This window comes from Nematostella vectensis, chromosome 7 (assembly GCF_932526225.1).
Source record: "Nematostella vectensis chromosome 7, jaNemVect1.1, whole genome shotgun sequence".
Classification (NCBI taxonomy): Eukaryota; Metazoa; Cnidaria; class Anthozoa; order Actiniaria; family Edwardsiidae; genus Nematostella; species Nematostella vectensis.
Window position 1 is genome coordinate 4,072,483 of NC_064040.1, and position 10,234 is coordinate 4,082,716.

At 43.7% G+C, this 10,234-nt stretch overlaps 1 protein-coding gene across 1 annotated transcript; it reads right to left on the bottom strand.

The window, feature by feature from the left end:
- Positions 1-2,208: 2,208 nt before the first annotated feature.
- LOC5514930 (pecanex-like protein 4) lies at positions 2,209-10,142 on the bottom strand. The gene is made up of 8 exons (XM_032384508.2): positions 9,081-10,142; positions 8,143-8,313; positions 7,490-7,998; positions 7,017-7,123; positions 4,908-6,536; positions 4,403-4,494; positions 3,822-4,008; positions 2,209-3,494 (listed from the first exon to the last, which is right to left on the bottom strand). The coding sequence occupies exons 1-8, from the start codon at positions 9,779-9,781 to the stop codon at positions 3,219-3,221; spliced, it is 3,672 nt and encodes a 1,223-aa protein (XP_032240399.2). The 5' UTR covers positions 9,782-10,142; the 3' UTR covers positions 2,209-3,218.
- Positions 10,143-10,234: the final 92 nt, after the last annotated feature.

Genomic DNA, 10,234 nt, shown 5'->3' on the forward strand with positions numbered 1-10,234 from the left:
GCCCTGAATAAGCACCGCGAGTGAACATGTTACACTTATTCGACTTCGGTGAGGAGGGAGAATGTACATTAAAAGGGAAGTAGCGATAACTGGCAGTACCACCCTCAGCAATATGCTATCACGAGAAGCTTGTTTTGATATGATTTTGTTATGATGGTTATTGCTCATTGCACGTTGTGGAAAAATCTAGAAATAAATAAGATTTTTAAATAAAAAGCAAGTAGGGCTCTGGTTTAGGGACCTTATTTCTTCTGAAACAACAAGCGCGCGAGTAGTAGTAGTAGCAGCAGCAGCAGTAGTAGCTTTATTGAGGGTAAGACTTAAACGTGTGATACACTTACAGACTTGTGGCCACTGATGAAAGGGAAGTAGCCTAGAAACATTTGTTAATATCTATCCTTTTAGCGCTATTCAAATCTATATGATTATACTTCTTTGTCAGATAACAAGTGCTACCAGCCACCTTAAACAACTCGTTGCACTTTTTAACAAGCGCGCTTGTCACAGCGCTAGCAAGAATTCTAGTGTTTTTTCCTCCAACATGTGACTTTCCCATACCAGACAACTGTGTTCCTTTTTCGCTGCGTCATTTTCATATTATAGTATCATTTTGATTGGTAATTATCATCGACAAGATATCGAGAGGGGAGTGATTGCGGCTAAGAGATGAAGTTGGCATGGTGTCTAAGGTATGTATTGCGTAGTTTTAACCCGCGTAAAGGCTGTTTCGGCAAACGTATGGACGTTAGACTCACTACAAGCTCTGAAAGCAGTTTAAAAAAAACACATCCATTTATATGTACACGAGGTTGGCGTGCGCAGGACTTATTAGTTTAACATGACGTAACAAACCAGTGCGCGATTATGACATGACGTAAGACACATTTGCGCGCGCATGCTGACACCAAGCAGAATTCGGGCATGGTGGTTAAGACGGTCGTGTATCTGAGCCTTGTGCTTGCCTTATCAGGCACAGCACTCGGCGTCGACGTCACCGATCACGTGGTGCAGTGCGTCAGTGGCGAGTGCTGTATGGACGGGTACTTCGCCTCGGAACATGTGATCTGTAGGGCTCCGAGACACGTGTGTGATCAATCCGAATTCTGCACAGGATCATCTAACGTTTGTCCAGAAAATAGCAACTCCACTGTTCTCTCACTGTGTGAAATCTATGGCGGGTTATGCTCTCATGATGTTTGCTACCCGGCGCTAGCTGAACAGCGCATTAGCTGTCCAAAAGACTGTTCCCATCACGGTGTGTGTGATAAGCTTACAGGCGTGTGCTCGTGTGAAAAGGGATACTCGCCTCCTGACTGCGCGTCACCTGTGAATCCCTCCAATCAAACGGAAGCTCAATTGGTGGCTAACGGACTGAACCTAGTGGACAATATGCTACGGCGTATGCGTAGAGGCGTGCACAAAGACTCCCACAAGCACCACAAAGCGTTCAAGCCCCACCACAAGCACGCGCATGCGCAAGCATACGCTCCCAGGCCTCCGATGTACTCGGACGCGGAAGGAGACATCCTGACACGGTTTTACCATCACCACCTCTTTTTCCCGATCTCTTTTACTATCGGTGCAGGGATTATCCTGGCTGTTTTTATCACCACGGCCCTGTGCTTCCATCGCTCACAACTCAAAAAGGAGAGGATCCAAGGGATGATCAAAGTCGAGCAGAAATCACGCATGTCTGAGCATGATCCTTTAAATGTTAGCAAGATCACGGACCCGGCGGTCTCTATCGATGTGGGAAATTGAACCCAATCTCTATTGCTGATAATGACTGAAACATTGCTACTTTGCCTAAATAAAAAGTTCTAAAATTTGTACCGAATGTCTTATGGAAATACACCTGAATAAACTTTTCTATCCAATCACATTGAGAATAATATTTGGTGTCAAATTAAGGCATTCCATTAGTTGTTGCTTCCTCAGAAAATTGGTACAACTGCCCGAGTATAAGGTGTAGCTCTTACCATGACCGCCTTTTTATTACGACAATTTAGTCGTATTCTACCTACGACGATATGTATTAGCCCTGAATTACACACTACGACTTTCGTTGTCGAGCGTCGTAGCGGTGCCATATGCTGATTTACACTCTACCCTCGAGTTGTAGCGGTGTCGCAGGCATGCGCATTCGACTAAACCGTGCTGTCTGTTCAGCCTAAAGCCAGCCTAAGAGAAAATCTTGAAAACATTAGATATGAGGGTATGCTTTATTCACATTTTGTTGCTTACAATGGGCGAAAAGGCAAAGTCTTCATGATCGAGGATCCAGATCTTATCCCACGCCCTTTTGCGGTAAGAACCTCGGGAGTGCCCGCAAAGACTTTTGGGTCTCCGAGCATACGCACTGACTGATATAATACAAGTCTATCAGACTCACACTTCAAAATAATATATTATATAAAATATTCACACAGTGAACATCTTACAAAGTGTAAAGCAATAAATACAATGTTCACATGCTAACGAAACACAAAGGTGTAGAACCACAATTCTTACAATATACGCCAAAAGTGTGCGATTCGTCTCGTTCCTGATCCCTTTGAATGTTCTAAACTCTCATTATTCTAAGAAATATAACTTTCTCTTGGTTTTCTGATACGTAAGAAATATAGTTGAGCCGATTTTGTTGAAGGATGGATTTGCACAGTGATTCACGCAGATTCAATTCGCTACTGAAATGAGTACACCTATTTCAATAAAGGTTGTCAATGCAAACGGCGAATGGCAATTGCCAAAAGCAGAGTTCTACGACCGACAGGTGTTTGGGGGTAGTACTTATTTGTAAAAATAAAGGTGATTGAGAAACTCAAGTGATGAACCATATATTAATTATATTAAATGTAAAGTCGTATGTTTTATCGAAATTTTTCTGAATTTTGAACAATTATTTTGGAATCCATGGGTCCTTCCGGTCGTATAGCTGCCATCTCTCAATCGCCATTTGCCGTTTGCACTGACAAGGTTTTCTGAAATAGGTGTATACAATTTAGTACATAGAGTTTTGGATCAACGGAAGTCGCAGAGCTTATAGTCTATGAAAGTCACGTGACGTTTTGTACACATCATCGAGTGTAATGTATGTATTCACAACGAATGAGGCACGCCTACAGTTATTTCAGCTATTTTCAAATATTTACACACCTGTACTCATACCTATAAAACCCAGCCCCTGTGTTATATTGAGCGTAATGCATCTACATACATCAATGTCCCTGATAAGACCAAGGTACATTAATATCCATATGCAAGGACCCGGATGAGTACACAGGGTACCCGAGTGGCGGATCTGCGGCCTGGATGGTCAGGTTTCGGAGCAAAGTCGGGTGGGCCTGGATGCTATAACGTTCTTCGTCGTCGTTCGTGAGGTAAAGCAGCTCAAGCGCGAGTGCCGCCCATTGGCCACGAACAGCTTCGGGGTTCAGTCGGCCCATCGGCGCCAACAGTCGGTTTTTGCTCAGGACTCGGCTTGTGTAGGTGCCCTGAGAGAGTAAGCACGAAAATCTGAAAATTCCGCAGTTAAGAATTAAAATAGACAGCAAGAAATGAGCCATTGGAGCTGCTGCAATAGCGGCGTCTCACAAGACTCCCATGCAAGACATTTCAATCTTATCAGGGCTGCTATTTGGGAATAAGCAGGTAGCCCGAAGAAAAGGAAATACACAGGTAGCCCAAAGGCCAGGAAATAAACAAGTAGACCGAAGGCAAGGAAATACACAGGTAGACCGAAGGAAGGAAATACAAAGGTAGCCCGGATGCAACCGGACGCACAAGAAGCCTGGAGGAATTGGGACGCATAAACAATGTACCTTCTCTTTGTCTTTTCCGATTGAGAACAAGTTGGGCCTGTCACTCAGCACTGCCCGCTGCCATTCAACGCTCTCGTCACTCCCCATGAACCAATCAGAGTCGTACTCTCGCAGGTAGTCTGACAGCTCTTCGTGATCGCTGATGTCACCGATGACAGCCTCGTCATATGTTAACTTAAACGCGTACCTAGGCAAATGATTGGTAAAGTTAATACAGAGGAATGGGCAATAAAGTGCGAGATGTGTGCGACGCTACCGTGGACACCTTGATAGTTTTATTACAGTTTTGTAACCGTGAAACCGTGGAAGATCTAAGACAATATGGGAACGGAAAAAAGCCGTGGGGAGGGGGTGGGGGCACGGATAAGGGCGCAAGTAAAAGAAGCTTAAAGAGCAGAATTCTTCTTGGATCCTGTTCGATCTTTGGTAGGTTTCTGTATAGCGGTAAGCAGGCTCTGACTTCCCTTGTTTTTAGGGAAAGGATATATTTCGACCTCTCGATAACTATTTTCGCTATGGCAACCGTGTAAATCAGACGTGGGCTTGTTACCAAGGTATCTTAGTTCATAGTTGCGTCTCACCTGTAGGCCTTGAGAACAAGAATGTAGAGAGTGACGTCATTCTTAGCTAACCATTCTAGCTGCATCGACCACGGAATGTGCTCGTGGAACACCTTGGAATAACATATCATATCATCATAAACATGTTTATTTCATGATAAATCGAGACTAACGTTTGTATAGGACATACAAACGTTAGTCTCGACAAACGTCCGAAGAAGGGCTAAACGCTTTAAATGTCAGCGCAACTACTCTGTTTCATAGAGGCGTACAACATACGTTTTCAGCCTTGTGTTATCGATGAAAGTCTGTATGGGGCAAGTATGTAAGATGTAAGTCTGTATGGGATAAGTCTGTATGGTGTAAGTCTGAATGGTGTAAGTCTGTATGGTGTAAGTCTGTATGGTGTAAGTCTGTATGGGGCAAGTCTGTATGGTGTAAGTCTGTATGGGGCAAGTTTGAATGGTGTAAGTCTGTATGGGGCAAGTCGAGATTTTCACATCTGTATGTGGTATGTTTCACTGACCTTGAAGACATGGCTTGGCCCTGCAAGGTGCGCTGAGGACCCTGGGTATCCGAGTACCTCGACTATAGCATAGCAAGTCAGTACCAGTCTCTCGTAAAACTGCTGCAAAGTCGGGTCCAAAGCGATGTCACTTCTTGTCTCGGCATCTACGTCGAGGTCGAGCGAGTTGACAACATGTTTGTACCACTCCGTTGGGAATTTGACTGCCATGGAGCGCATGGTGGCGGCCATATCGGGAAGATCCGCCTTCCACTTTGAAGGCAAGTCTAATTTGTAAGCGTGTTTAGACTTGAATTCGGCACTGACAGGCTTCCCTGTCGTACTCCTTTGATTATTATTAGCATGTGTGTGATGTACTCTGTTCGGTAGCGCGAATGCGTCATCTTTTTCTCGCGGTTTGCCAATATCTACCGCAGGGAATCCCCCTAAATCGAACGGATCATCGTCATGGCAAAGAATCACATCGTTCAACTTCTCTGGCTTTGCCTGAAACAAGCTCATATCCAGGCTCTCCTGTGACCATACGCTACCACTCAGACTCGGCAGGGAGTTGCTCCGTAGAGGTTTGCTTGACGGATTCTCCACCGCAATGTCCTCCGCCATATTCTTACTCGGAACAGGAGACACTCTCGTCATCTCTAGCTCATCTGTGTGGGTATCCCGCATATTAGTATTCGTAACGATAGTACTCGGCGTGAGAAGTCGAGTTGTTGAGCTGGGCCGGGTTTCGTGTACAGAAACGCTATCCTGAGTGCTCTGAGAGAGACAATGATTGACTAATACCCATAAGGTCGTCTTCACGAAGTTCTCGGATACTTTTCTCAAGTTTTCTGGCTGGTCGATGATTCCAGTCAACACATTCCTGGCATCTGAGTACGTGTCAAGGCAGACTGCATCACACGGTCGGAGCACGTTCAGTGGGTAGGGGTTACAATAGATACTCGCACCCTTTTCTTCGTGAATAAAAGCTGCATCGAGGACTTCATCAACACGCGCGGCTTCTACGGTATGACACGAAGTCTCCTGCATCTCCAGTCCTTTAATGACAACAGAGCAGTACCTACGTCCACATTCCAGCACGTGTACCCATACTAGGCGGTCCTGGTACCGGGCCAGGAAATGGTCCCCAGCTGATGGGCTACCAGCTGCGCCTGAGGCCAGGGTGGTTGAGAAAGCTTTGATAATTTCCGGCGCAAGCTGTCTGTAATATGACGCATCCATGCATGTGAATGTTTGTGTTGTGCCAGTGCGAGGCCAGCTCCTTCGGGGCCTTGGGAACCCAATAATGAATAAAGGCATACAAAATAACGGCAACAAAGGTGCGGATAGGAACACCCCAGCCCCTACTATTCCCAACATCACAGGTAAAAAGATGATGTTGATTATAAGAAGGGGGACTGTTGCTTTGTGTCTTTGCTTGGGGAGACTGTAGGACGTGACGGCTAGCGTGACGAGAAAGAGAAGCTTGTCGAAGGATTGCGTGACTCTATCCCGGCATGCACCAATCAGCATCAACTGCAGACCAAGGCCCGCGGATGACCACCAGCTGGGGAGGGCAGTGGGCGCCTGCATGTTGATGACGCATGCTACACATAGCTCAAGAAGGCTGTGTGACGTATGCTGCCATACCTGGACAACACAAAGACAAATGACGAATTTGATTTCCAAAGTATGGAAAAAACTTTAAGAGGCACTTGCACACTTGTAGCAAAAAAACTAAATAAAACACAAAAGAACGTGTTATAAGCCATCCAAAAATCTTTTTGTTTACTCAATCCAAGTGTAAAGTAGAAAGTATGCAAAGGATCTAATTGGCTTACACTTTGCAATTTAAGAATTTGAGTAACAGAAAAGCAAAAACCCAAAATTACTGCTCTCACTTCCTTTCCATCCGCTCGATGGTCGAACCACAATATTGTATTAGTCAGAAAAATCAAATGTCGTAAAAAACATGGATTATTATTATTATTTCACATGGTTTGGGTGGTTATCGAGCATATCGAATCAACAGTGACTTTTCAGCTGTGCAAGTATGTACCCCTTTAAACAGTGCCAAATGCAACTACTGCCAAAGTCAGTCAACCCCTTTAAACATATGTGACGCCTTACCTGTCGAATGGATCTAACAGTGCCAAATGCAACTATTGCTGATGGCAGCAACACAGAATGAGGGGCGAGGAACAGACCCAGATAAGCCAACATCAACAAGGGCGAGACTGTAAAAAAGTGTCAAGTTAGAAACCTACATACATTGCCGGCAAAAGCAAAGCTACCTGGTAATAACCTTTCCCAAGATACACAGTCTTAAATGTTGTATGCGCATCCAAAATACCACAGATTGGCAGGCCCAGAGCCGATCCAAATTGCAAGGGGGAATGTAACCCCAAGACTACGCTTTGGCAGGATTTTCTATAGCTTTGTCCGTAAACTCCACTTCCTACACCATTTTAGATCAGCTGTGGCCCGCCAGTCTGTGGCATTTTGGATTCGCGCCCAATATCGTGACAACGGTCTATTGACTGAGTTTTACTGAGTAATAAAGGGTCTGGAATCACTGTGTTATTAATAGCTCTTTTACATACCATATGCAAGAATAACATGTCGTGATAATGCAACATAATACATCTTCTTCTTCCTCTGAATAAAAGAACCCTCAGAATGAAGACTCTTTGGGAACAATGGATTTCGAAGCAGACCCCCCAGCAAATAGACACCCTGCACGTCACCCAGAATCTTGACAATCACAAGTACAGCAATCAACACATAGCCTAGACTATCAGCAAGTGACTGGGATGAAGCTTCAGTAGAGAAGTGGTATGTTATTGTTGGAGTGACCACACCTAGGGTTAGCATGACAGCATGATCAATAAACTCCTTTGCATGCCACTGGTTTCTGTTTATAATATCTTCTGTTGACGGGTCAAACAGGGGTGATTGCCGTAGCTTTTTCCATACGCTATAACAGAGGTTAAGAATGTCTGTGCTCAGTGCGTAGCCAAAGAATGAGGAGATAGCAATGACGGCAATGTGGCTTGGTACAAACACAGCAAGGATCAGTCCAACACTGGATATGAGCAGCATAACAAATAACCTACAAGGAATAAAACAACAAGCTGTAGTTACATACTGGAGAAAGTTACCATTAAGATAGGTTCCCTTTCTAAAAATTAGCAAAAATAAATCTCTGTCACTCTAAGGGAGATCATACATTGAAAATAGTTTTCATGACACAAACCTCATATCAGAAGCCATTGGTGAGCCTCCAAGCATCCCTACTAGAAATTGCTCAGCAAGCCAGGAGAGCAAGGCATCTAGAGGAGGTAGGATCCCAAACAACCATAGTAACAGCAGGAAAGGGAACACAATATGCAGGGCAATATCTACAGCCAGAAACTCTGGCCATATCCTGGGAATAAATTGAGAACTAATTATCCCCATGATCAGGATTCTGTCACACTCAGAGGTGTAATTAAGTTTCAGAGTAGGCGGCGGAGATTGATAAGTAGGGGGTTGAAGTTATTTTATCTTATTAGTTCAAATAAAACATGAATTGACTTTTTGTGAAAAGAAGCTGGCGCTCGGAAAACACAAGCTGGTGGTTCTACCCGCTTCCAGGCTTAAATGAAATCCCTGACACTGTTCAATTCCATAGAGGAGCTAATTATCCAATGAGTGAATTTAATATAAAATTTTCATATTGCAAAAATCCCACAGCAAGTTAGATTAATTCATTTTAATTTCCGATTGATTCTGATGTGTTTTAAGGGGTCAAATTATTCTGCACATGCAGTAAGCCTGTGTTTTCATTGAATTCAGCTTTTACTGTTGAATTCCACAAAAAAATTCTACTCTTTAGTTTAGAACTCAGACTACAAACTATTGGGAGCCTAGATTTCCAGTGACAGCTGTCAAGTATTAAGACCCTGAGTGTAAGAAGGAAGGAATCTTGTTGTTTCTTTATTGTCTTTAGAAACTTATATTGCTTATACCTTACTAGAAACACCAGACAAAACAAAAATACAAAACACCCAAAAAGTCATGATTAAAAAAACACTTGAATTACACCTGGGCGTGTAGGGGCACATGTACTCCTTAACCACCAAAAAGCAGTTTACTCAAATGGTCAAGTCTCAGACTTTTTGTAAAATCTTTAACATTAACAAGGATACCTACGTGGAAAATGGTCCAGTTATGCCAAAGACTAGCACATAGAATGGCCTCATTAGTGGTTTGATCTCAGCAGAGTCAAGTGCATGGAATACTGCAGGTTCAGGGGGTGGAGATGACGACAATGAGAACTGTCCAACGCAAACTGTTATCCAGCCAAAAATATACAACACAGCAGTCGCACCCTCACTAGCAAATAACCGCATGAGATTGGCTGGCAATAGATATAGGAACAGTAGTGCGCATATAGGGCCAGATAACAAACCATGAATGACAATATTAAAGACGAATCTTTTAGGAGGGAATAGAAATTCCAGTGTTTCAGTTCCACAGCATGATACGAAGTCGATCTCGTCGTCCTGCGCGAGGTGGTTATCTATTACTCTTGTTACACTTGAATATTTTCGCTTCATAAACCAACTCGATGCGTGTAACGACAGAACCAATATTGTTACCAACGAACCATAAACATAGCAACATGCCAGCGAGTCTAGAATCGCAAACTCGGACAAAATCGTGAAGATTCCGCCGAGAATAAAGGGAAAAAGAAAAAGTAGTAGTTGGTTTAGGTAGACATATACTGGAGCATCGTATCCGAGTCGTGGTTTTAGCCCTCCCAGAAGTGTCTGTGGCCATCGCTTGTTAAAGAACTCGAGTTTGTAATCGTTCATCAAAGGAGCACCCCCGGCGCCCTCCATTGAACTCATCGGGAAGCCAGCCACTGGGCTATAATCAGATCGACAACTCACAAGATAAAAGTCTTGATTTGTTACCGTTTATCGTTACATTGAAGCCATGGTTTCTTGCTCGAGCCAGAAAGATTTCTTCTTTGCTCGCATGACTGCGGCGCCATTTTGTTGTTCGTCTTCGGAAGCAATTACTCCAACAAATATTTCTCGATTTGATTTCATCGACTTATTAAACTTGCTCTATCCATCCACATCGTGTGTTAGGGAAATATCAAGCGATCACATATTATGTGTAAAATCCGTATATTTGTTTTCATTTAGGATAAAACTTCGGCACCAAAAAACAGAACAACTTTTTGCTGTGTGTGACGTCGTACAATTCTCGCATTCCTATTGGTTAGTGTTGACATCGATAAAACTATTGTTAGGGAGGGGAGGGTAAAATATGAAAGAACGGAAACCAGCCACGCG